Here is a 27608-nt window from a genome sequence, read left to right as displayed (position 1 = left end):
GGCACGATGAACGTGGCCTGATGGGACCTGATAAGATAAGGAATGCTGCCGCTGAGAGAGGAAGCACCTCTCCAACCGGATTGGTGGAAACGAGACTGTGGAGCTATATGGAAGAAAGGCTGTTCCCTACCGCGCGTGTGTGTGCCCCTACACACACACACACACACACACAGCATAACCTAGGACTAGGGTTGAGAAAGGGGAGGAAAGGTTTGCAGATGCATTGACCCAGGATGAACGGGCATGCCTGTTCAAGCCTTCTGTCGTCTCTCTCTCTCTCTCCCTCCCCTTCTCTCTTTTTCCCATCTTTCTCCCTTTCTCTCTCTCTCTCGCCCCCCTCCTCCACACACAGACACACATGTTGCACTCGACACTATAACCCACACACACACACACACACACAAACACCTCTCCCAGGGTTGATGCAAATGGTGTGTGTGAAATCCCAGCATTCCATTTGTCCCAGAGCTTCCCGACAGTTCTACTGCAGGAAGGAGAAAGCGCGCGCGCGCGAGACCCTGTGTGTGTGTGTGTGTGTGTGTGTGTGTGTGTGTGTGTGTGTGTGTGTGTGAGGGAGAGAGACCGTTTTGTTGTATTCCACCAGAATCCTATCCTCGAGGTAGAGCAGAGAGAGACTAATGGCTTGCAATAAATGCTGAGAGCTGCAGACAGCAAGCTTTGTGTTGAGCCGTAGTGGAACCACCTCACCCTAGCACCGCTAGCTTCATTTTATACTCGTGTGTGTGAGAGAGAGAGGGAGAGAGGGGGAGAGAGGGAGGGAAAGAGGGAAAGAGAGAGAGAGGGTGGGAGGTTGGGAGGGAGGTTGGGAGGGAAAGAGAGAGAGAGGGTGGGAGATTGGGAGGGAGGGAAAGAGAGAGAGAGGGTGGGAGGTTGGGAGGGAGGGAAAGAGAACTAAAGAGAGAGAGAGAGACCCATCCCAACCCTACAACTCTCCACGTCTTCTCTCCAACCCTCACATCCATCTGACACCTTTGCAAAAACAGCTCTGAAAATGGGGGTTGGTATGTACCCTACGTGTTCTTTTTCTATCAGTGAGTGTGTGTGCGTACGTGCGCGTGGATAAGGGGGCTGGTGAATAAGTATAGTGTTGTCCAATATTTTACAACACACACAAACACTGTACAGGAACAAAAATGCAGGAACTTCAAGGATCAACCAGATGGAGACTGATATTATTGATCCTGGCACACTGAGAGAAGAAACCTGAACCAATCAACTTTCAGCTGAATTGAATCAGATTATTGGAGAACAGATTTAGGCTGTTGGTGTAGCGCATCAACACTAGATTACATAACAGCTGAGAAAAGACGGGATGTCTTAATGATATCTTGAATTTATGATATCTTTCCCTCTCTTCTAAGTCTCTCTCTCTCTCTGCCTCTCTCTTTCCTCTCTCTCCCTGTTGTGATTAAGAAGGTTGTTTGAAATTATGGCTAACCTTGATAGGATATGAAATGGCTTTGGGATATGTGCGTACACACACACACACGTGGACTATATGGGCTACTTAACTTTCACACGCTACTTCAGTAAAGAGAGTACAGTAATCATATAGGACACAATCAGTGTAATCATTCTGAAAACACTTTTTATTCAGCAATTTGTTGCAGTTCTTTATTGGGAACAGGCACCTGAAGCTGGCTCTCCCACACCCTCTCACTTTCTCCCTCTCCGCCGTTCTGCTGACTCCAGGAATTATGATCTGTTTCCCGTCCACAGAAATAATAGAATGCAGGAACAGGGGAGTGGGTGGGGGAGGGTGTGTGTGTGTGTGTGTGTGTGTGACCTCCACCACCAACCAACCAGCCTTTGGAACAGTATTGAAGGAGTGGAGGTCCACTACGGTTAATGAAAAAGTGTGTGTGTGTACGTGTGTACCCATACGTCCGCGCGCATTGTGCGAACAGATCTCTCTAGACAACCGTTTCCATGCTTTCTCCAAACTCCAAACAAATCAGACACTTTATAAGCTCGCCACACACACACACACACACTTGGTTGAACCATAAATCTGTCCCCCCACCCCCTGCGCAGGTTATCTTGACAGTAAGTACTTCACATATACAACTCTCCCCCAGGCTGAGGGGAGCTTTGCCGGTGGGCACTTACCGTATCTGCAGCTAGCTGCCTCCTGCTAGCTAGCCGCCTCCTGCTAGCTAGCCGCCTCCTGCTAGCTAGCCGCCTCCTGCTAGCTAGCCGCCTCCTGCTAGCTAGCCGCCTCCTGCTAGCTAGCCGCCTCCTGCTAGCTAGCCGCCTCCTGCTAGCTAGCCGCGCTCAAGAGCGTTTAAAGTGTGTGTAGAGTGTGTCCTCTGCCACGTAAATATTTATCACAGAGCTCCCCGAGGAATTTTAATGAGCGTCGATGGCGAACAATTATCACTTGACGGAGAGAAAGGGGAAGAGAGGGAGGGAGAGAGGCCCGGTGTTTATCGAGAAAAGTCGACTCAATAATAATATTTTCATGTCAAAAGACCAATCAGGCAAGCTTGTTGACTTCTGCACTGCTTAGATATGGGTACGATGTGTGTGTGTGCGTGTGTGTGTGTGTGTGTGTGTGTGTATGTGTGTGTGTGTGTGTGTGCGAGCGTGCACCGAGGCACGCACGTATGCGTCTGTGTGACAGGGCCACCCTTTAGAGGTCAGTTCACACATTGTGAATCGGCCCGGGATGTATAGAGAGACGAGGGAGGAAACCTGAGACATAACTCACCCACACACACACGCACACACACACACACACACTGGAACACTCCACCTCTCACTGGTGGGATACTGAACTTTGGCATGTACAGGGGAGTGTCTTCTCTCACAGGGAGTCCTGGGGAGAGAAACCAACAACCTCTCTCTCTCTCTCTCTGTCTCTCTCTCTCTCCCTCTCCCTCTCCTCAGTCTACTGAGCAATTCTCCCTCTCTTTTTTTTACTAGGTCCCCTCAGAAATGTGGGGCTTGAGACATAAAACAGCTCTGGAAAAGAGAGATAGGAGGAGGACTAGATGTGACTGGTGACAGGCTGTTCAGCTGACAGAAGAGGTGTCCTTTTAATCTTCACCTTTGACACGCCGGAATATAGGAACCCTCACAGCCGGTCTTTTCAACGAACCCCTAGAACACATTTGACCGTCCACATGCAAACACGGATCGTTCAATCATGTATTTGTCCAAATTCTACCGAGCCCCTGGTTAGCTGGCCAGTCACATGGCTCCCTTGTTGAGATCGGGGTGCGTGCGTGGTCCGGCATCTAGGGCTCCTCGGGGCACCTCGGACCGTGGAGTCCAGACCCTCTCTCAGTCTCTCTCTCTCTCCATCTCTCTCCCTCTTCATCTGTCTGTTTGATGTCTTTTTATGTATCCACTTGACCGCCATCGTACAAATACCAGAGGCCCTGTTAGTAGCCTTCCAAAACCACATCACAGTCTGCGAACTGGTCCCGTTTTTTCCTCTGTGTGTGTGTCTGTGTGTGCATTCGATCTTTGATCTCCGAGAGGATGTTTGATGTATCTTCAGTGGCTCCAACTTTGCCTGTTCTCATAGGAACTGACGACTCAGGACTTATTTTCATCCCTGCTTTACGTCTACACACACTCATGCGCCCTCACACACACACACACACACACATTTATAAAAAAATATATCAAATTGCCAGCTTGTCTATCTCTAGGATTGTATGTAGGGTATGTTTGCGTGTACATGTGTGTCAGGTTTGGTGTGAATGTGAGTGTGAGTGTGAGTGTGAGTGTGTGTGTGTGTGTGTGTGTGTGTGTGTGTGTGTGTGTGTGTGTGTGTGAGAGAGGGAGGGTTGTGCCAGGACAACTGTGATTTATTGACAGGCCTCTCCGTCTCTCGGTGATACCAGAATTCCGCGCCGGTACATACCAACTCAGAGTGCCTTAACTGCCTATGTGCTTTATGGAGCGTGATCACGCCCCATCTCTCACCTCGGACGGCGGGGCGAACGACGAGCGCGATGAAGAGTAGGAGGAGGAGGGATTCGGGGGGGGGGGGTGTCGTCGTTTGGCGAGATCCTCCACGACGGCAACTCGAACGGATCCCCCCCTCCGCGAGTTCTGAGGGGGGGGGGGCTTGGATAACCACGGAGGAGACATCCGTTACTCGCGACGTCTCCGGGTTCACACTCTCGGAAGCAGACCGGAGACGAGCGCGTGTTGACGCTGGCGTCGGGTCCGGAAGAGGAGGGAGAGGACTGGTGTTGTCAGGTTTTTATGTCACGGGAGGGGGGGGTGGGCGGTCGGTCTCTTTGGCTCCGTACGTACATGGCTGTCCCACCTCCAGCGCCCCCCCCCCTGCCCTGGGCTTACCCAGAATGCACTGCGGCATTTTTTATGGAGCGTGACCCCCCCCCCCCACACACACACACTGACAAACCCCCATGTCTTTACTCGCTCAGGTCCTGCATCTGTATTGAGATGTGGGGCTGTGCGCTTTTCCAAGCCGACGTGAAGGTCCTCCTGTGCTCGTGGTCACTGCGGCATATTTGCTCGAACGTGGACGGAGGTTTCTATTTTAAACAGGACGTGCCGCCAGCTTGGGTTGCGTCCTAAATCGGCTCCACATGACGATTAGGCCGCGTCGCATCTGTTAGCAGTTCGTGTCGAATTATTCGGAACATGCACTGTTTAGGGTGATTTGGGCTCCGCTCTTGTTAGCCGTTTTTTCAGGCGTCTCCTGTTCCAACCCTCGCCGCGCCGGGGTCTGTCCGCAGATGGGTGGGCGTGTGCCGTCTGCGGCGCGGGGGGTCCGGCCTTCACCTGTACCCCGCACCCCCCACGCCGGGGAGTCACACGCGTCTGCTGAGTGGGCAGAATTGAAACAATACGGCTGACCCGATCCCGCGGTCTGCGTTTGGTCATTAGTGGGATGTGGGTGGTGTGCGTTCCACTGGAGGTGTTCGCCGCTTGGACGTGTGTGTGTGTTGTGGGAGAGGGGGGGGGGTTGTCAACACTGCCCCCTCTGGTCATATCGTGACTCATGCGTGAAAGGGAGGCATAAGGGATTCTCCTATTACTTTTGAAAAGTTATTTTCCCCTTCCTGTACGATACCATGTTGTCCACAGGAAATCATTGATTTTCCCAGTGATAGACACAGTCTGTTTTGTCTTTAGGTTTCCCAAAAATGTGAAACCTGAAAAAGACAAATGTGACTGATTTGTTTGGATTATATGATGTCCTAATGAACATAAAATGACTGCGTAGCTCCATGAAATGTGATTGTTGCGTTCGGCCCTATGATAATCGTCTCCAGTGCAAGTCAAATAAATAGAACGTGGGAGTGGGTGTGGGCACACGATCATAAGCATTGTGTACTGTGTGTGTGTGTGTGTGTGTACTGTGTGTACTGTGTGTGTGTGTGTGTGTGTGTACTGTGTCTGTGTACTGTGTGTGTGTGTGTGTGTGTGTGTGTGTGTGTGTGTCTGGTGATGAAGCCGTGTGACTGAGTACCATCGAGCTGTTCTGAGATGTGGGTCCTTGATTTCTAAAAGGCTCAGCTATGTGTATTACCCTGCAGAGCCAGACCAGACTCTCACTGCTGGGAGCGTTCCTCTGTAATAACATCACCCCGAAAAGACATTTTCAAGTGTTTCGGTGTCAGATGGGGGAAAAATAGCGCTCTTTCTTTCTCTGTCTCTCTCTCTCTCGCACTCCTTTATATATTCTCTATTCTGCTTGCCATGGAGACTGCACTCAATGCTCTGAAGAAGAACGCGCCAATCTGATTAGCAGTGCAAAAGTATGTCTTCGTGTGAACCGGCGGAGATATGAATAAATGGTCTCTATAAATGGACTAAATAATGACAATCCCCAGCAATCAGCGCTGCAGTACAGATGAGTATCTGAAACGAATAAATGATGAGAGGGAAGGGGGGGGGGGGGCGAAGATAAGATATTAAGACAGTGGGAGGAAGGGAGAATGAGAGAAAGCGGGAAAGAGTTATTTTTCTGGTTTCTTTGGTGGTCCCAGGCTGGGTCTCGGTAGAGTTTGAACCCAGAGCAGAACACAACGGGGAAGGGGGAGGTTGGGGGGTGGGGTGGTGGAGGGGCTACACCACCAGAGTCCCACAATTCATCATGCTTTGGCACCGACGGGGGCCGTCTGGACAGGAGGGAGGGGGGCCGGGATTGATGTCCAGAGAAGACGCTGTGACCTCTTCCCCCCCCCCCCCCCCCCCCAGAGAGGAGATGCTGGTGTGTGTGTGCATGCGTGCGTGTGTGTGTGCTTTGCGCGCGGGCGCGTTTGTGTCTGAACGTGGCCGAGAAAGGCAGGGATCGATAGAACGTCGAGGGTTCGACGTCACGTTTCGGCTCGGCGACATGCCCTGTGGAACTGAATGCCTTTATGAGAGGACATCTTGACTGAACTCCTGGCTGTTGAATCGCCCCCTTTCCCATTCAGTGTTCTGTAGTACCCATGAAACATGACCGATGTGGACGTTTTTTTTTTTCTCTTCTTCCCTTTCTTCTTGTTCTCTCCCTGTACATCTCTGTCTAGGACTACCTGCAAGGCGACAGCACTAAGGCAGAGCAGAAGTTGGGCTGGAAAACCAAGGTTTCTTTCGAGGTGGGTGGTACTCTGCATTTTGTGTTGCCGTATTATGCGTGGGTCTTGGTATTGTATCGAGTTGTTACATTGTTTGAATTACCGATACCTGTGTGTGTTTGGAGAGGGGGGGGGGGGGGGGGCACATACACTTGCATCAATCTGGACTGCTTTGATGTGAGGTCCTTCCTCATTTCCTGTGATGGCAATCCAGTGATTACAACAAATAACTGGGAGCAGTGAGCCTAAAGAATAGCTCTAAGTTCGCCAACAAACGTGCTGACCAGTTTATTTTATTGAAAGACGTTTGTTACCTCGGTCACTAGCAAAATAAACCCCAACATGACGCCTTTATTTATATATACATACATTTTTGGAGGGATAGGCCTGTATGGGCCCACAAAATATATATTAATGTCTAGCGCCATTATATTTTATTTTGTTGCAAAATTTTCAGCCTTCGTTTATTTACCGAAACTGACTCTAGGCGTTATTTAATAATTGTGTTCACTTTGAAATATTTTTCTCGAACTTTGTACCTTGCAGGAGCTGGTGAAAGAGATGATGGAATCGGACATCAAGCTCATGAAAAACAATCCGAACGCATAATGTTCATCCAAAGAAGGAATTTTGCTGCTCCACACTCCAGCCCATCAGCCAGTGGATATCGTCTCTGCGGTGGAGAGTTTTAACCAGAATTTATAGTTTCTGTCCCAAATGGATTGATTTAGCCTACTTTTCTGTCATTTGTCGTTTTTGCGCCAACGGTGGATAAAGATCATTCGATGCCTTTTTGTCATTCCTTGTTTCTGTTTCTGTTATCTTCTTGTTATGTTTAAGGTGATAAGAGGGATACCTCTTTTTCGTAGCCTGTGCTATAAAATATAGAATCTTAAGGGTGTATTTATATTTGTTTTTCCACTGATCATTGCCTTGTCATGACGCAGTTTTCACTTTGGATAAATGCAGTCAAAATATGTGTTGGGTTATTTTATCACATGATTTTCTATGTGATCAATTATTTGAAGGTGTATTTGCATAGAACATATTTAAAATGTAAATCTGAAGGTTTTGGTATTAAAAATCCTATTAATTGTTTTGGCGTTTGTGGTCTTCACTGATATTGCACTGTCATTTAATTCACATATCTGTAGCATAGTGTGGAATATAGAACGAGCATAATATTCAAACAAACGATGTTTTGCATAAAGTTACGAAAAATGTGTTTGCATGTGGTCACACGCTTCGAATTAATGACAAACTATTGGCCTATTTAGAGACAGACCCTCAACTTGAGGTTATTTAAGTGCTCTCTGAGGTCCTGCACTATACAGATTGCCCAGAGGTTGCCTGAGTCTCTATAGCATTTTTCTCCCCGCCTTAGGCTTTCCACACTTTCCCATTTATAAATGGGCTATAGCCTATGCGTTTCCGAGAACCTTAAATCCCACTCCGAAAATACGTTTCGTTGTAGTGATATTTGTTGATGATATGTCCAAATCCACGCTCACAAAATTAAATGTTTGTGTGCGGAGAAATTCACTTTGACCTCTGTTGAAAAATATTTAGGGGTAAAGCGAAGAAATTACAGCCAGGCCTAGACATTCATTATTTAGTTACTGTTGTGAAAAACAACCCATGGGTTCTAAGGCTATAGCCTACACAGGCAAAAATATTTGATTAAATAGGCTACTTCGTTCACATGGATAGGCCTGTTTTTTTTTACAAAATGAATGGAACATTGAGGGTTTCAAAGAAGGCACAGGGGGCAAGCTTGCCTTTTCCTTTTAAGACACCTAGAACATTTAAACTCGCAGTTAGACCGTCAGAGACAGCACTGCGTCTGTGTGGACTCGTAATTGGAAACAGATGGCGCTTTGAGGTTGGCCCTGGAACCCAACTGCGAGCAAAAACACACCAGTTTCCACTGTGCCGGGTCCTCCTCGCGCCTCTCACAGGTGCACGGGCCGCGCGCCGCCACTAGCTGTCCTGCTCCTGACTCCTGAGGCTCGGTTTTCAGAGCTGGAAGGAATCCGAGGTTGGGAATGTTTGTGGAGTTTGTGTCTTTGCATTTCTGTTTATTCTCCACCAGAAGATAAAAAAATGTCATAATCAACTGCCACTCAAACATTTGTAGGCTTATAACAAATTATAAAGAAACTGCTCATACTTTATGGATACATTTGTTTGATCTTGCTATGCATAAGCAATCCAGATTTAACGCGCCAACGATTCAGCCTGCCTGTATATAGGCTTTATCATTATTGACTGAAATACACATACATACATGTCGTTTGAGACACAAAGACAAAAGTTACTTTTACACTGCAAGCCTATATAAAGTTGTTTTATGATACTGGCCATCATGTGTCCTCTCAACTTTAGTAGGCGTATTTGCAGTAGACTTAAAATGTATTAAGTGTGATATTTCGTGTAAAGTTGTAGATAGAATTGTAGAGTTAGTAGGCCTAGTTAGCTTCACACCCAATAGAAAGCAAAAATAGTGGTGATATGTTCCTATGAAAATACCGTTTTGCTATAGGCCTAGACTTAAGGAAATGGGACCCATAATAGGACTAACTCATCTGAACCTTGTTACTGCTTAGCATTTCTGACATTCTCCACTGCTCAGATAAATAAACATGGCGAGGGAGGAATTGTTTGGAAGGAGAACAAGGAATTGCGTTTCTCCTTGGATAAAACACTGAGACTTCTATCCAGACGTTTACAAAGTAACTGTTATTGCGGAGCATGGAAGTATGATTAATCCAGGTTTTAGAAAATATGTTCCAAAATCTGAAATGGAAATTTGCTTTATCTTTGACATGTCAAACCATTATGAAAATGTCAAAATAAAATTGGGCATAATTCTTAGGCCTATTTGAAAACGTCAATATGTATTTGGTGTATAGGCCTACCTGGTTTTGAATTGCATCAAAATAATGTAGCCTATACAATCTTCCCCAAATTATTACCAGAGTTTTGTAAAAGGCTAGTCATAAAACTTATAGCTGAGTTTTTGCCAGCTGATGGCTATTGACTGTGACTAGTGTTAAGTTTTATGATCACATCAATTAAGATGCAAACACGCCTCATTTTGTTGAGCATACAGGCAAACATCACTAGGCCGCTGGAATTCTGTCAACGGCGGTCGCCAGAAAGCATTAACTCCTCGATTCTGAGTCCCATCTTGTCTGCACAGGACCGACCGAGACGACAAAACGCACACGCAGCGTTTTGAACACAAGCAGCGGTTCAAATCCTTAAAAAAATAAGCTGCTTTAAATTTAAAGTAGCCTAAGTTCGGTCGTCGATGTTTTGAAGTTGCGAGACAAAAAAAACAAAAAACTTAGGATATACTTATTTTTGTAGGTTATTTAAAGTATTCTTATTGTCTCTTCTTCCCTATAGCCAAACCGTCTTGGTAATTTATTTTCATATGTAGCCTCGTCCCATAGGTTGTTTGTTCAACAGTTTTGTCTCACAACCAGTTTACATAGTTTACACAGAGAAATGCACCTTGTTAATTTTACGGTGAAAGCCTGCAGGATTTAAACATTGGGAATATTCAATTCAACAATTTTACTTAGTAGCCTGTTCAGAAAATAAACATAAGCTATAGGACAGTCTAAAGTTTTAAGATAGACTGGTTAGCCTACCCATGGGATTTTATTTATGTATATAGATCAGTCATCGGCAAACTTTTATTTCGCAGTTTGTGCACATAACGTGGGGGAGTCTTTCATTTAACCCAAGCAGCTAAAGCGGGTGCTCATAATGGCAGCTTCCCTTCGCCTTCTCATGAAGCATTGTTGACATCCTCCCCATTGACCTTCGCCTCGCGCTCTGCCTTTTCCGTCACATGAAAAATGATTCTGCGCGCTGATTGAGTTTTATTTCTTCCTGACCTGGCTCGCTCGTGAGAGCTCCATCAATCATTGCGTGTCTCTGAGACGTTTGTTTATTGATTAAGAAATAATATGCTGATCTTTCGATAAGCCTGCTTTTTGTATTTGCCCATAGCTCAATCTTCCGTATAGGATCTTGGAAGATTAGATTATCTGCTTAAAAATATGTTTTAATGTCCAGGCCATACGGCAATAATTGGTAGGCCTATTGCTTGTTATTGACAAGTAAGTATTGTGGGTGCCATATTAGCATTGTTTTAGAAACACACAGTAACTTTGTTCAGCACTAATATGCAGACTTCCCTCGGGAGTAATTATGCGGTGTGGCTTTCACTCATTCTATTCTCATCCAATACTTGCACAAGTGCAAGCAATCACAACAAAGCCGTCTTTTCACTACTTGCGTACCCAAAACGTGCCCATGCACGGACACACCTGCACCACATTTGGGCCTCAGAAGCATTGGTGTCAGAGAGTAAAAATGTATCTTCCACTCCCCCTGAACTTAAAGGCCCGCGGGCTGGCGGCTCAGCGTGGAGGTATGCATTACATTCGCTCCTCTCATGCGTTTGACTGAGCCTCAGTCACTCAATGTAGAACTCAGAACCCCGGAGGCACATGCTTGGACAGAGACTGTGGAGGATATTGTCACTGACACAACAAGCATTATGTAAACCCTTTCCTTGCAAATTGAGTGTACATGTACACTCAATTTGCAAGCAAATTGCAGTTGCTGTAATGGCCTATCAATAAGTCTATACAACTTTGTTGAACCACACACACAACGGGTCTTTATTTTGAAACAGTCAAAAGTTCTCATTTAATAACTGGTCTATTTTTTCATTTAGTTATTATCTTTTACTACGGTTATTTCAAAGCTCTATTTTAGTTGTTTGGGGGTATTTATCATGCGTATTTCTTATTTAATTTGGCCTAATGTTGTAAATATGATTTGAAGAACCACTGGTTCTACACAAATTATAATCCTCATAACGGTCATACTACTACAGATAATTATCTGCCTAATATTAGCAACTAATGATAATACTCATTTTCGAATATTGCATAATATTTGTTGTTACTCGTGTTTGTTTTACTGGGTTTAAGCAACAGCATTTCGATCCAATAGTCTTAACCTATAACGCCAATTCCTCGTCTATTAAGAGTGCCTGTGTGTGTGTGTGTGTGTGTGTGTGTGTGTGTGTGTGTGCGTGTGTGTGTGTGTGTGGGTGTGCGCGTGCGCGTGCGTGTGTGTGTGGACGGACCTAGACAAATAGGCTAGGCCTATACATGTGCTGAATGAGTGGTAAGGAAAGGGGCACTCACTTTATATCATATTGGAGTTGCGGCAATAACAAAACATCTGGCAATGCTAACTTTTCAGGCATGCGTGGAATGAGCGTCAGTAAACACACGTGGTAGCTCCAAACAAGGGCTGCTTAACCAAGGAGCCACTAAACAGAGCTCGAGTCACGATCAATAGCCGTCCGTAACACAACACGTTTCGCCAGGCTTGTTGAGCGTACCCCGGGCCCGTTAAACTAATGAAGGCCCAAAGGTTAGTATGATGACAGAGAACTTCATCTGAGACACAAGAAGCAAGACTAATGTGGCGAAAGCCTGCAGGGCCGCTCATTGACAGTAGCCATTACTACATAGACAATAGGCACCCAAATGATAGCCAGACCTACATCTTCTGTTTAGCATCGATTTAATCCCCTTCCCTTACTCAAGTCTATGCAGTATATAGGTAAGAATTGTTGTAGAAGGCCTTAGAAGAGTATGTTATTGTAAGTTTTTTCTGCAATAGGCAATATATTTATATAAGGATTGCCTTAGAATACGCCATCATCTCAGTTTAGTCTCAACGCCAAATAGACGTAGGTTATGTCTAGATACATCTCACATGAGCTGCGGTTTAAATTAAAGCCCATGGGAACTGATTGTGAAAATTAATAATTATTTCCTGTTAATTCCCCGATTTTTTTCTTCTTTGTTCTATTTTAATCAGAATAATTATTTTATCCCATGCTGAAAAATGTCTTTCAATAATGCTCAAGGTTTATGCATGAAACTTTGGGGTGTATTTATTCAGTGTTATTTTGCTATAGGAAATAGGCCCATATCCTGGGAAAAAGTTATCTCATAGCCTTCTAATTGTCATCGAATGTTGCCTCTTTTTGATGCAGTTTACACATCATGAATACATCGATGCTGCAGCTTTTACGAGGTGGTATAAGGCCTAAAAACGTGGTGATAATGTTGACTATAGGCTAAATGTTGCTCGGGTTCAAGACAACTCGCACAGGCCAGAGGCCCAGCACGATAGACAGTAGGGCCATATGAACGATCGCAGTCAAATTGGACAGGCTACTTTACCTTAAACGATCTAACCAAGCAGAAGCGAGCTTTATCTGTATACAAGAGAGTGGTTTGGAGAAATTTGGCAACATAAGTGGTCTTCTCGTTTAAAAAGTTTAATTCATTTAAGCTGTTAAGAAATCAAGCCTATGGACCCATGTAACACATCTCCTTTTCAGTAGGCTACAAATGCTTTCTATTTATGACATCCAAATTAGTGAGAGGAAGGCTAATAAATCACTCAGATTGAAATCAAATAGAATGGCACTTTATTAAACAAACAATGCAATGCCTTCAAAATACTTTTACCAAATAGGACACAAATTTATTATAATAAGTTGGTATACTACAAGTTTCCCTCTTTTTACTTAAAGAACAATTACAGAACAATTCAAGGCAGCTCAATTTGGAAACACTTCTGTTGTTTGGTCCACAACGTCCAACCACTCCCTTTACTAAAATAATAAGTTACTATAGGCTATGTCATTTACAATTCACAACTTTACATAATGTAGAGGGTAAAGCATTTTTTTAAACAAAGTTCTCCAAGGGAGAGAAAAACTTACGTGTTATTCGGTGTTAAACACGCCTCACAAACAGAGCAAATCTCTTTGAATCTTATTTCCATTCGGGGAGAATGGAGGACCGTGGGGCAGTTAGAGTACAAAAAAATGAAATTATATATTAAAGTTGTTCATTTAAGTTGAGCATCGTTCTTTCAAAACTTGCTGCAGTCATAAACAAAAGCTCCCGGAGTGCGATAGATGGACTGGCCGGTGGGAAAGGCCATCTGACAGCTATTATTCCCGTTGACTGGAGAGTTATTCAAACCGATCCTCTGTGATTCAAACATCTCGCGCACCGAATGGAAGTTCTGCTGTTGGGGTGGGTAGCTTGTGCCCAGATGACTTAGGTCCCCATACCAGGACGTGAGTCGGCCCTGATGAGAGTGGTGGCCGTCTTGGCCCGTACTCAGGTTGCCGTGCGCAAGGGGGGAAGTTGTTGTTGTGGAAATGGAATAGTCGGGCAGGTTCTCGTCCACGGTAGTGGAAGGCGCGAGGTGGCCTCCACGGTCCCCTGCGTACAAGCTCATGGCTTGCATGTTGCAATGGTAAGTCGCGTTAGAGTTTGTGGAGATGGTGTTTTGATTACAGGGTACTGAGCTGTAGGCGGACGCCTGGTTGGGAGAATAGTTAAGTGACAGAGATGGTGGTATACCTGTTCGAGAGGATGCTACGAGAGGCGACGTGAGCTCCGTGGTGCCCTGAGGCGAACCCCTAAGAGAGGTCATGATGTTATCCACGCTGAAGCCCTGCGCTGCGGCTTGGGCATGGTGGTGATGCTCGGGCCCGTCCATGCTGAGAGACCGAGCAGAGGGCACGCTGTGTGGGCTTCCCGTGGACATGCTGCTGCTGCTGTCAGGACTCTCGATCTTGGGCACGGTACTTAGGGTGGGTGACGCTGCTTGTGGCGGGGTCGAGGTCCCGTTCTCCGTTTTGATGTCCTGAATGCGCACGGGCTGTGTGCCCTGGCCGGACGGCTCCTGATCTCGGCCTGGTGTGCGCCCAGCTGGGTCTTTTCCCGGCCTTTCCCGGTCATCTTTGTCCTTCTGTACGTCTTTCTTTTTGAACCGTCTCCGGCGTCGCAGAAAGCTCCCGTTTTCGAACATGTTGTAGGAATCTGGGTCCAGGGTCCAGTAGCTGCCCTTGCCGGGTTTCTTATCGTCCCGGGGCACTTTGACAAAGCACTCGTTGAGGGAAAGATTGTGCCGGATGCTGTTCTGCCAGCCCTGTTTGTTGTCTCGATAGAATGGAAACCTCTCCATGATAAACTGATAAATCCCGTTCAGGGTCACCTTTTTGTCCGGTGAGTTTTGTATAGCCATGGTGATGAGAGCGATGTAGCTGTAGGGGGGTTTGACCATGTCTTTGGGCTGATGCTGAGGGGTGTACGGTCCATAAGCCCGGGCCATGCTAGCCGGGTACTGGTCGTGAGCCGCATGAGAGTACATGCTCATGGGCGCAGGCATACCGGTGTATCCACCGCCGGCCGCGGCCCGGTAGTAGCTCTGGTCACTGCTAATGTAAGGCACAACGCCCAGAGAGTTGGGACTGGAGACCGAGTAGCGCGCCTGCATTCTCTCTTTGCCTCAGCTTCCTTGAATGCGTAAAAGTATGAAGAAATCTCCAAAACGTTAGCAGCAGTGTAAAGCTCCAGTTTCTTTCTGAGTTTGAATGTTCTGTTCGCGCAGGGACCTTGAAGAAATCCTTTTCAAAATACAGCTCGCCAAAGTGACTGGAGTGAACGCTTCGCGCAGACTGCAAATGCGAACATTTGGGAAACTAGTGAGGTGAAAGCATGAGTCGCATATAGGGAAAGTCTTTTACCCTCTTCACATTTTCCTCTTTGACTGCTTAGGCCGCTCCTCCTACTCTCCCGAATGTGCTCGAGCATCCAATAAGACGAGTCTTCCCAGTGGCCACACACACACAGCAACGAAATAGGGAGAGGTGTGTGGGGAACTCCCTACTCATAAGATAACATATTTGGTAGATTAAATTGCTTAGATACAAACGTTTCATATTGAGCAATTGTAATTAATGGCCTCGAACGTTAAATGGACTAACTCTGGAGAATGGTTAACTTAAATAATGTAACCTGCAGACATTAGCAGCATTCAAGCATCGAAGCCTCAAAATTAAAGAAACAAATTTAGAGGTTTTGAAATCTACACTGACTCCAAACGACTGAATTTGACTTGATCGATTAACGTTGTAATTGACTGCCTATAACACAGGTAGTCTGCCAGACGGAGACAGAAAATAATTAATGTCGGACTGTGCTTGAATTGATCCAAAATGTGACAGTCCTATACCAAATCCGATTAAATGTGTCGATACAAGTGAGCATACAATCTTTTTCTTAAACAGATTCAACTTTGTTATATCCTCAATGTACATGAACTGAAAGTGAAAAAGCATGGTGAGATAAGCATATTTAGTTGTTCTGCTTTATTCTACTGATATTCTTGTCCACATGTAGGCCTACATTCTAACGCAGTGTGCGTCATGTCTTTATCAGCGCGCTGAAATCGAAGACATCATCCAGTCTTTTTTAAGTGTGACATAACCTATTTGATTTCACTGATTGATAGTTTCATTGTCCTCCGGGCAGTTTGAAGCATTTAAGTTCTGAGTAAACATTTGAATTAACACCACATGAAAGAATATGGATACCCCCTTAGTCCCTGCTGTGCGCCAGGGTTGTAGGCTATGTGTGAGCTAATTAAGGTTAAATTAAGATCATTTGGTCCTGAGAGGATCAGCACGGGGTGACGGAGGTTGTTGTAAGATGTAAGAACATGCACGGTGAGAGGTTTGGAGTTGACAAACGGTGAGCATGAGGACCTTCCAAGTTTCATTCTTGAGTTCTCTGAAAAGGTGCCATGCCATCCACATTCCTCAAGTTTATTGTGTCACTTTCTTGTGTGGAACGTGAGATGACTTACAATAAAATAGGCCTACGAAGTTAAAACGAGATTCCCTTCGATAGATCATGTTCAGGTGAACACCAAAGTTATAAACGAATACAAAGTCAAACCATAATATGTCAATGCTGATTTTTTTTATATATCATTAACGTATAGGCTATATGTATGATCACATTTACGAGCAATTAGTTTATTTCATATTCCTTAATGTGACATATAAGCCATATGTGTAGCCTTACTTTATTATGTGTGTATTTCATCAGCTCATATAAAATTAATAAAGACCCCCTGAATGTATCTTGACACATTACTGCATCTGAAGAAGTGCTGCAACGATGACAAACCCCAGTTTAGAGGCTGGTCAGTGAGGAATGTTGCTATAAGATACGTTGATAATAATACTGTTTAAAATGTACAATTACAACCTGTAACATGTCTAATAATTCACGAAGATAGCTCACTAATCCTAACAATTGAGACAACTCAATTTGATTCAGGCCTGTAAATTCGAATACAAAATGGTCATCATAGAGTTTCATAAAAAATATTGCTACATTATATTCGTTTTTTTTGCATGCCTTACAGACTCGTGGAGTTTCATTTATGGTTTAATAACATTACTATCAAAACTATTTCATAAGGATCTATGTCACGTAGTCTAATCCTTAAAGCAATGTAGAACATATTAAAGGATAATTAGTCAATTATGAACTGTTGTTGGGATACATTCTCTTTAATAAAAAATATATTCAACACAGACAACTAGCCTACAATAACATTCGTAATATATTTTGTTTGTTTTGTTTTGTCTATGAATGCAAACGTTTGCGTATATAATCTCTCTTATTTTAGAAAAACTCAAGTACTTATTTACTCATGTGTAATAATGCTTTGCTCCAATCATTTATATTAGTGAGCCTATTTATACAATATTTATACAGCATTGTGCATGGGGACCAATTTAATACCTAGGCTAGGCAAGTTTACAATCTAAATGCAAATACCGTTTTCTGAAGCTTTAGAAAATCCAGGACAACATTGCATTACTCAAACTTGAAGTGCAAAGGCCTATAATTGCTTATCAAATGTATCAAACTGTAATCCCACATGAAAATTCGGCATTAAAACGCATAAAGGAAGTAGACAAACTTTTTATTTAAAACACCAGCGTGATGCAATTTTGCGAACGCTTCGCTATTTCACGATGAGTTAATAGGTTGCATGTGTAAAATATGGGATAATTAGGCTATGGATGGTGGGTAACTCGTTATCCATTAGTTATTTGCTCTCAAAACCAGCGCTTCGTTAAAAGATATAGAGCGACCCCTGTCGATCTTTCAGCGTTTAGTAATGGAAGTAATGTGCCTAATCGTCATAACCTTTTATAGATGTGATTTACCCATGGAATCTACATCAGTTTACAACCTAGCAGGCTCTATGTCAATTCAAAATGGTAGTGGCCACCAATTTCCTTGGACACAAAGTTGGTGTCCAAAGAAATTAGTTTAGCCGCAATTATAAAGGCGGTTGCTCGATGCTAAAGTAGGCCTATGATAACATTTGATTCCTGACTAACTTTGCTCATTGAATTGTTACACTGCACTGCCCTCATCAGTTTTTTTTGGTGAACTGCATTGCATGACGTTTCCACACATATATAAACATTCAAACCCATTTAAAGAAAACTAATATAAATAGGTAGAGGCTAAGACAATTATACGGTTACATATAATTCACGTAAATACTGTAAAATAATTACGCTGGCCATCCCAGTATGGTAGGTTCCATGCCAGCTCAGAGTAGCCTACTGGAGAAAACAATAGCCTGTAATTGAAATCTCCACTTCCCATCCCTCCCAAATCTGACGTGAAATTAGGAGGAATGAGTTGAGTTATAGGTTGTAGTCCAAGTGAAAGTCTAAATATGAAACAGGTGTCAAATCTATCATAATGGCGCCACTTAGTGATGGTAACGCGTAAATACACTCTACTGAAAAATGCTGTCGGCGTGTCTGTTGAAACACTTTGTCACAGTCTGCTAGAGAATGCCCAGTCACATGTACTTTCATATATCTGTAAACAACCCTCCTCTCCGTTTATTTTTCTCACTGAACATATCAACTGCAGCTCATTGGATACCCCCCCCCTTCACACCACCATCACCCCTTCCACACACACACACAGAGAGAAAGAGAGAGAGAGACAGAGAGAGAGAGAGAGAGAGAGAGAGAGAGAGAGAGAGAGAGAGAGAGAGAGAGAGAGAGAGAGAGAGAGAGAGAGAGAGAGAGAGAGAGAGAGAGAGAGAGAGAGAGAGAGAGAGAGAGAGAGAGAGAGAGAGAGAGAGAGAGCGAGCGAGTGAGGGAAAGAAAGAGTGAATCAGACTGGAAAACATTACAATCCGGCTGTCCAATAAGTGGGAGACCGAATTAAGTTGTTGCACATTTCAACGAGTCTGACGATTGCAACCAGTGTAGATCTTCGGACACAACTACGAAACTGCGAAACCCTACAGTTTCGTAGTAAAAGGTATGGTGACCATTTGCCTATGTGAAATGATCTCCCATACTAAGTCAATATGCATGTAAAGTGGAGCACAATTTAAAATGCTTAACATTTTTATGAGGGTGTTGATGTTCAAATTTGATATGATATCCTGGTGTCAGTTTTTAGCCTGGATCAATCCAAACAAACTCTTGGTCCTTATTGTTGATTGAATTATATAGGCTACATGGGCACCTCCATTTCACTTTACTTCACTTCATCAACAATGTTTATATTAAGCGCTTAATTAAACACAGAAGAATTCCAAAGTATTCAGAACACCCATAACCGCAGACCAATACACAAACCAAAAGTGCATATTGGAATAGATTTAAAAATAAATAACCGTCAATCACCATATGTGAAACCTTCATTTCGTGCACATGGGCTGGCTATTATTGAGGACGAAACTCTAGCGGTTAAATCAGCTCTCAAGGCCAGACTCAACTCCTTGGTTATTGTATTGAAACGTCAGAGTATTGTTTATGCTTGTGTTTGGTGTCCATGATGTGGGAATTTTCCTACTCAATTAAAACAAATGAATCAACAATAGTGATACGAAAAGAAATATTTTAAGACATTTAATCTCCAAAAGAACTTATTAAATGATTATAATGTCACCATTCTGTCCTAATCACCCAACCCTTACTCTTTCTATTAGGCTTACCTAACATTTGTAAGTGCTCATACACTTCAACAAAGTTTCGTCATGAGTTATATTAATTGAATTGGCTGCTTGAATAATGCTCGAAATTAATGTGCAGATTCTCAACGACACCACGAACGGTAGTGGCTGACCAGGTTAGATTTCAATAGGCCTAGGCCTCCTCGAATATTACCTGCTATTAGTGCTTTTGACACTAGATGGCAATATAGTCCATAGCATGAGTTTATAGATCTTAAAAACTGCCTTTCAAGCGAGAATGAAAAATTACAGTATGAAGCATAGGCCCTAACGTACTAACTGGCATGCATTAATGCATGACATAATTGTCATAATTCACTGTAATATATCTCCCTTATGATGTCAGTCTATATGTTGGTTTGAATGTAGTTTATTTTGGTTGCTTGGCCAGTTTTATGTCAATGTAGATAACCTACACTTATACTCTCCCTGTAAGGTTCAAATATACCTGTTTCATTTGGACACTTTTCTTGACCCATCAACAGGTTCCTTACAATGGTCTTTCATTTGTCAAATGACAATTCAGTGTTGACTGTGCCATGACATCATGTTTGTGCGATTTGAAAATAATTGAATTAATTTCCCTTTCTTACAGTCCTAAGGAGGGACACAATCCTTTGTACAGTCAAGTAAACATTTGAGTGCCTATGTTATGTCTGTGAACGCATTTCCATCCCAAACACTGGTGGGTGTATGTCTTCTGTTTTTCGAAGACTGACTTTATAAGTGTCTTCTGATCACTGGCCATCTAATTTTTTTTAAATACAGCGTGGTTACATTCCCATAAATGTGTACCTCGCTGGTCTTGTTTATGACGTCTTCAAATCAGAGAGGAGAGATAGAAGCTGTGTGAGCTCACGCGGGCTGTTCAGCCAGACGAGACTGTAGATGGCGCAAAGAGTGTGTGTTATGCAGACCTAGACACATGGCCACCCATGGGTGTCTAACCCGATCCAAATAAAGATGTTAGATAAGTTCTTGGACCATGTAAACCAGGTGCAAGTAAACGGTCTAATGTTTTACAGTGTAGGAAGGACAAGGCTGCGTCTGCTCACAGAACTTGTTATACCTCAAACTCTGTTACAAAGGAATCTCTTGGAAAACCCAATATTTGTGTCTTCAGTATCTTTTGTAGGTCTTTTTTTATATTGGCAACGTATAATACATCATTTCTACTATCAAAGATGCTTGTGAATGATCTCTACTTAACCAGTATTTCAGTCAGTAGCTAGACAGCAGAATTCACCATGGTTACATTTCACACTTCTTAATATATTGTATGTGAAAGGTCCAGGTGAGACTCTGCTTGTCTTATTATTTGAAAAGAAGTGATAAACAATAACAAAGGGCTGACATCCAAATGACAAAAAAAAAGATCTATAGCAGGTGGGGGTGTATTCAATTTAATTTGAATGGCAATTGATAGTAGTGGTTCCTGGTATAAGATAAAGAGTAAATGAGCTTCTTTGTCAAATTTACCAACCTCACTAAAACAACGTTTCAGGAATGAGAATAATATACAATAATAACGAAAATGTCAAAGACAGGCAGAAGAATGTAGCCTAAAATATATCAGCTTTATTGAAACTTTTTACAAAATGTAGCAATGTCAAATGGTATACAAAAGTGCAAAGTTGTTGCAATTCATGTTATAAAAAGCTTTGTGTAGGCCTATAGTATTTATCTTTATATAGAACATAGTTACACTGAATATAATTCGTTTGCACAAATAACAATAGCAAACACATTCAAATCGTTTTTTTTTACTTCTTTTGAAGGTGAAAAAAGTTGGTCACAAGAGGACAGCACAGCGGTATAAGTGGTTTGTATAAGCCCGGTGCTTCTCCCTCATTTCAACAATCTGCGAGTTCTATCCATTTCTCACCAATAAGGAGATTTAAATTATTGTGAAAGATCTCTGTGTATTGTTTTTCTCTTTTTAATGTCCCATCTAACATTGGTTGGCACCGTGCTGGTAAAATATGCAAAATATTATTGTTTATGTCTGACTGTAGCCTACGGTTAGATTTTTCTTTATTACGGTCCACATTCACTCCTCCAGCTCGCACTGTTCATGGCCTTGGAACGAACGTCATGACGCACTCACATCACACACGGCTTGATGTCTTGACACACATTCTGGTGATGGTGGTGATGGTGATGATGATGATAATAAGATCCACTGGTCGATGGATGAAATGAGGAGATGCCATTAAAGTTCAACACAAAATCCTTTCTATCGCAGACTGAAGAGGAATGGCTCGGATAGCGCGGAATTCCAACTGTGGATAGGAAAACAATTGACATGTTAATTAAGAAATGATGTTTGATGAATATGATCTATAATTAGTTTCAGTATTGGCACTTTTGGTTTATTTTCCTTAATTATGTTATTTTTCCTTTTTATCTAATTGTATGTTTGGAGTGTAATTTTTCCAAGTAGTCATTAAGACGATATTTCTATTGTACTTTTTTTCTGCATCATTTCTGGGTTTTTGAGTGGTTTTCAAAGTTTTGTTGAAAAAAAATTACATAGTGTACATCAAATATATTTTAAATATTGTTTAGCCACATTGCAGTAGCCTAACATTTAGGGAAAACTCACGCAATAAGATTTGGACCAAATGGGACAAATTCAGAAAGAACAAACCATTTTGTATTCAATTTCTGGATAACCGAAGCTTTCAATAGTTGAACTGATCTATGTAGGCCTATCTTGACTTTGGAATTACTGTAGACTGAAGAACTGTTGTTTTTAATGTTTTATCAAATGAGTAGGCTGCGTTAGTTTATGGTTCGATCGATTTGTTATTTGGGCAATTATTTATTTTTCGAAAATTAACAGCTAGAACAAACCATGACACAGTCCAAACAGTGTCCATAGTTTGCCAATATCATTCTTATCGTCACTAGAATCCGTCACTAGACTTTTCCATTGTAGGCCTTATATCCCTATAACAATACCATCGCTCAGATAGGTCATTAATCATCTTTGAGGGTCAGATCTATAGTTAAAATTACTAACGACCGCCATTCTCATGCCGGCTAGACACCGCGCGCTTCATCAAGGTCATAAGGACTCCAGATGTGCTGCTTGCACGCGTGCTGTTTTTCACCGAGAGACAGCAGGCATTATGGGCCATACCCTACTGCCTCCTCGCGTCCGTTTTCAGAGACAACATACGGCCATGACTGACAGTGGTTATGAAGCGTGTAAAGTCCAGCACAGATAACGGCCTATGTGTTCAAAATGGTTATAAGACGTTGAGTAAAGTTTAACAAGGCCTGCAGTCTCCTGCGGATATTCGCTGGTTGAAATTCACTTCGGTGTGGTCCGACTCGAACAGCCTGTTTGGTTAACCTCCGCGACCCCATGGGCTTTAGAATGAGATGTCTCCCTTTTGGAAATCGCTGGAGTTTTAAAAGCCTCAATAAATTATAAGCATGTTCAACACGGTAGGCGAGAGCATATAAATTATCAAAAGAGAGGAAAACATACATACAATGACATTTTGTTGGGTTACTATCTGTAGAAGGCTAGAGACGGCTATAGGCTATAATTTTTTGTAAATGTTCAAAAGTGCTATACATTTCAAACTTCAACGCATAGCACAGTCAATTCAACATAGTCCTCCATACATTGTAACTTTACTGAATGAATTATCTGTTGTACGTTGTAAGTTGTATACATTGTATATTTGTAATACATTAGTTGTAGGTTATATTTGCAAATGTATCTCGCCATTTCTGACTGAGACTTTTGTTCACGTATTCAGTTTATGAAGACGACTAAATGTTATCAGCCTAAGCGGGGAGTAACCGTTGGCGTGAAATATACCCTCATGGTTTATCCTTTAAAATCAAGGATTATTGATGACTTTTCTTTTCATGTTTTTGTGTTTCTATTTTTGTATTTTATTTGTATAAATATGATCATCGTAAACATTCATTTTCGAATGGGCGTTTTGACTTAAACATTAACTATTTAGTCTAGGTTTGGAAAACCGTGAGAATCAATCTTGTAGTGGATAAGAGCATGGGTTGCCGTTTGATTCAGAATTGCAATAGCCTACATTTGCAGTACATTTGACTGTACAAATTAAGCATGCGGACAAATCCCACTATCTAATGTGCAAGATGCATATTTAATATTACCTGAGATGTCAGAGGCGTCCCTGCCATTCTGGTGCAGATAGCTTTGTTCCAGGGAGTACGGCGACATACCGGAGTGTAAACCGGAGGACGCGGGACTGCTGGAGGCTATAGACTGCTGCTTGATGTAAGGGGAGCCACTGGGAGATGCCCAGTGTGTCGCGGTACTGGCGTATGGGGAATGGCCGTCCAATGCGCTGGCCATGGCTGGAGATGAGGGCACTGGGCTGCTGCTACTATCCGGTCCGTATTCCCCGTTGGATGACACCGGACAGCTTGCCATGTACGTGGATCCGGGACTCGGAGACATGTGGGGTACGTGGTGTCCACCGCTCAATCCATCATAGCCCCCGGCCATGGTGTTGGTCATCATGTCTAAATTGTAACCGTTGCTGTGGCACGCGAGCGACGCAGAAGGCGCCTGAAAATCAAAACTCTGTGGTAAGATAGAAGTGCCGAAGCCTATCCCATTCATCATTCGATACATTGGCTTTAGGGCTTGGCATTTTCTCCGGAAGCCCCGGGGTCGGCGACGAAAAGAGCCCTCTTCGAACATGAACTCGCTGGCTGGATCAATTGTCCAGTAATGGCCTTTGCCCGGCCGGCCCAGCCCTTTTGGCAACTTAATGAAACACTCGTTCAAAGAAAGATTATGCCGGACCGAATTCTTCCAGCCTTGGTACGACCCCCTGAAAAAAGGGAACCGAGCCTGGAGGAATTGATAGATCTCACTTAGTGTCAGTCGCTTGGTAGGGGAGCTCTGTATTGCCATGACGATGAGAGCGATGTATGAGTACGGCGGCTTTTCTGGTCTCCTCAGCCCAGAGGTCGCCTTCTTTCCTTTTGCACCGGTCGAGGAGCTCTCTGCTACGGCTTGTGGGCTCATCATGGTGGAGTGAAGGACGCTTGGGCTCGATCTCAGAGGAGGTGGTGGGTCCAGCTGCTGCTGAGAAGTCTCGGTCGTCATGTCAGCTCCGCTGACCACAACTGCCGTAAAGACGCGGGGAAAGCAAATGCTGCAGATACAAATATGAAAAAGAAAAATCGGAAAGGTTTCAAATATGACAGCGGCTAAATATATTTTCCTAAGGTCGGTTACAAGTTTCACAGTCACTGGTCCTCGGTATCCAACAGAAGTTTGGAAAGGGAAAAGGCTACCTCTTGTTCAGCTGGACTCTCCCCTTACGCAGAGAATGCGTGAGTGCGCAGTGACATACTGAGAGGGGGGAGCTTGGTATCCAGATCGGGGTTAAACGCCGTGTCCGGGGGTTCCGTCCAACACAAGGGCTCCGGTGGGTGTCAAAGTGGCGGTGAGCTCTGCTCTGCCGCTCTCCGGGTGGCCATCTCACGTCTTAATCCTTTAAAGGGGAGGTAACGCAAAAATCCTAGACTAATGCGCGCGGTCACTAGGCCAAACAAAGCGCGACCACCTATCTTTCCTCTTAGACCCCCTCCGTCGCACTCTCCTTCTTCAAGTCCGCTTGAATTCGGGACGACCGGAGAACCCCCCCCCCCCCCCCCCCCCCTTTCCACTACAAAATCTGGCTCGTGTCCAGTCGTCGACCGGCGGGCGTCACATGCAACTAAATTATAGCCCCTTTTCCCTCACTCTCTTTTTTCCCTCCCTCGTTCACCCTCTCTCTCAGACAGTCCAGTCTGGACATCTCAAATGCACGCAATTAAGTCATTTATCAAACCACGACCAGACATTCCAATCAACAGCGCCACTAGCCTCGTGCGCAAGGTAAAGAACTTCATCTATCCCACTGTGTTAAGTTAGGAAACCATACTACTGTTTGGGAACATGTGCAGGCCAGAAGGGAAATAACATTTTAGGTTATGAGAGAGATTTTTGAGAGACTACGGTTTGTTGGCACCAGGCTATTGTAACACTCTATAACAGTCTCCTAACTATATTATTTTACACCAAAATTTGCTTACAGTCGGAAATGACGACTTCCTACACGCAAGCTCGCTGCAACTTCAACTTTTGTTTAGTTTTCACAGAACCCATCTGGGTCACCATGGAACACGAAAACAAACTGTTGCGCCTCGCTGAGCCGGGCGGGGAGGGAACGGGATTGTAAGGTGGTGGTCTTTCACTCGAGAGCATGCGTATAAGCGGGGGGTTGTTCTGAGTAAATGACTTTGACATGAGTGGAAGCAGGCTTTTTCCATCAAGAACGGCCATAGATACCACACACAGCGCACAAGTGTCAGTTTACCGCCCCGGGCTAGAGCCGGTCCCCTGGGCCCCGTGTTCATTAGACAGAGAAAACCGAAATTAGCCGCGCGGGCGTCGACAGCTTCCTCCTATAGAGACATTGAATCCACAGATTTATTAAACATTATTTACTTTATATGTAATATCATCAGTTAAAAAACTAATCACGTTCAATCGTATTGCATGCATGTCTTGGCTTGTAGCGTGCTGTATTAATAATTCCTCAATCTGAAGGTGACAACATATAGTGAAGACTGGCTATTTTATTTGGATTCACACTTCCGCCTGCATGTGTGCTTATGTGCTTGACGACGGTATACTTTATATAAGGGATATTTAAACAATGACTATCAACAATAACGTTGCACTTCACAACAAAGGATGTGAGGATAAAATTATGTTCCACCACGGTGCAGTTAAGGTTTTAAGAACCTATGGCCCCAGAATTTCCTGCGACATCAAAACGTATGACCCCTGCCGTGATCAGGATGCCATGGTAAAAGGAAACTTTGCTGTGCTCCGCTCTCTACTTTGAAGAAATTGACAATCAGTCTCCTATTTAAGCCTGTGTCCAGTAAACAGCAGGCTGTTCGTTTCATTTGTGAGAGTTGAATCTATATTTGATCGAAAATCTAATTGTTTTAAATGGAGGATTAAGGTATTTGATTGTTGATATCTAAATGTAATTAAATCCAATGCTTTTGCCTTTGTCAAGGCAAAACCAGTCAAAGTCTTTATCCATACAACAGAGCTAAAGTAACAGTCTATTTATTTTCAGTCTATTATCAAATATAAAAAAACGACAAAAACCACTGGTAGCACTTTTTTTTTAATCAACATACACGGCCTTCGGTTAGCGAAACCGTTAGTAATATTGATGACAAACTCAATGCATTTTACGCACATGTAGCCGTGTCCTATTTCTTTTCAAGTTTGATGTTTATTTGAACTCTACAGATTATGAAAAGAATGCAATGTATATTTAGAAAAAATGAAGATTTGATTGTTTACTACAACTTTATATTGATGTTCCTTGGTTAATTCTTTTGAGCATCTAGGCTACTGCTTCCTGTCCTGCTTTCCCTGGTTTGTTGTATGCGCTCGGTGGGCCTCCCTTCCAGGAGAGACCCAGAGGTCATGCGCAGTTGCACCGGACGGACTGTTTATACGTTCAGTTTTGCCTGGTACATTTTTTGGGGGTTTAATTCTGTTTAAATGAGTACCTATATCCAGGAAATACGTGGAAATGTGTGGTGTGCTTGAAATTGTGTGGACATTAAGACTCAATTCGCTAAAGCCCTGTCCAATTTTGTGCTTGTTCCTTTGCGTATTGTGCAGCTTAATCATTTTCTTTGAGAGGAAGATAGAGAGGGAGGGAGAGGAAGAAAGCCACAAAGAAAGAGAGAAAGCCGCCCTCAGCCTACAGTGACAGGTGTGTTGTTCCGTTGTTTCACCTGCAGGTTGCAGCATTGTTCCTGAAAACCGAACCTCTCACCTGTCACCTGGCCTCCACTACCACTACCAAGAGTTGATTTGTGTGGACTTTTGAATGACTATGTTTTGGATTTGGTCAGGTATCTTCCTTGAAGTCGCTGCCAAGTTCTTACATGTTAATGACACAAATCATAATTTACTCAACAGTTATAACAAACCTCATTTGTCTCTAAGATTTG

General features: G+C 43.5%; 3 protein-coding genes across 3 annotated transcripts in view; 1 reads left to right on the top strand and 2 right to left on the bottom strand.

Moving 5' to 3' along the window:
* Positions 1-7673, top strand: part of gmds (GDP-mannose 4,6-dehydratase) — an 18104-nt gene extending 10431 nt beyond the window's left edge. Inside the window, 2 exon segments of the mRNA XM_067230189.1 lie at positions 6528-6596; positions 7122-7673. Coding sequence (XP_067086290.1) covers positions 6528-6596; positions 7122-7184 — 132 coding nt within the window. The 3' untranslated portion in view covers positions 7185-7673.
* A 5417-nt stretch (positions 7674-13090) lies between these two features.
* Positions 13091-15199, bottom strand: LOC136936854 (forkhead box C1-A-like). Its single transcript, XM_067230508.1, has one exon. It carries the CDS (start codon positions 14979-14981, stop codon positions 13563-13565), a length of 1419 nt encoding a protein of 472 aa, XP_067086609.1. The 5' UTR covers positions 14982-15199; the 3' UTR covers positions 13091-13562.
* A 5796-nt stretch (positions 15200-20995) lies between these two features.
* On the bottom strand, positions 20996-24838 carry foxf2b (forkhead box F2b). Its single transcript, XM_067230609.1, has 2 exons — positions 23715-24838; positions 20996-21841 (listed from the first exon to the last, which is right to left on the bottom strand). The coding sequence occupies exons 1-2, from the start codon at positions 24676-24678 to the stop codon at positions 21663-21665; spliced, it is 1143 nt and encodes a 380-aa protein (XP_067086710.1). The 5' UTR covers positions 24679-24838; the 3' UTR covers positions 20996-21662.
* Between the last annotated feature and the right edge of the window lie 2770 nt (positions 24839-27608).

This window comes from Osmerus mordax, chromosome 27 (genome assembly GCF_038355195.1).
Source record: "Osmerus mordax isolate fOsmMor3 chromosome 27, fOsmMor3.pri, whole genome shotgun sequence".
NCBI lineage: Eukaryota > Metazoa > Chordata > Actinopteri > Osmeriformes > Osmeridae > Osmerus > Osmerus mordax.
This window is presented reverse-complemented; position numbering and strand designations above follow the sequence as displayed.

Bases quoted from the DNA above. Each gene is read 5' to 3' on its own strand.
- LOC136936854 (XM_067230508.1), bottom strand. From the start codon at position 14,981: ATGCAGGCGCGCTACTCGGTCTCCAGTCCCAACTCTCTGGGCGTTGTG.
- foxf2b (XM_067230609.1), bottom strand. From the start codon at position 24,678: ATGACGACCGAGACTTCTCAGCAGCAGCTGGACCCACCACCTCCTCTG. The intron at 21,842-23,714 runs GTAATATTAAAT...TCCTATCCACAG, and splicing joins GGACGCCTCTGACATCTCAG to TTGGAATTCCGCGCTATCCG.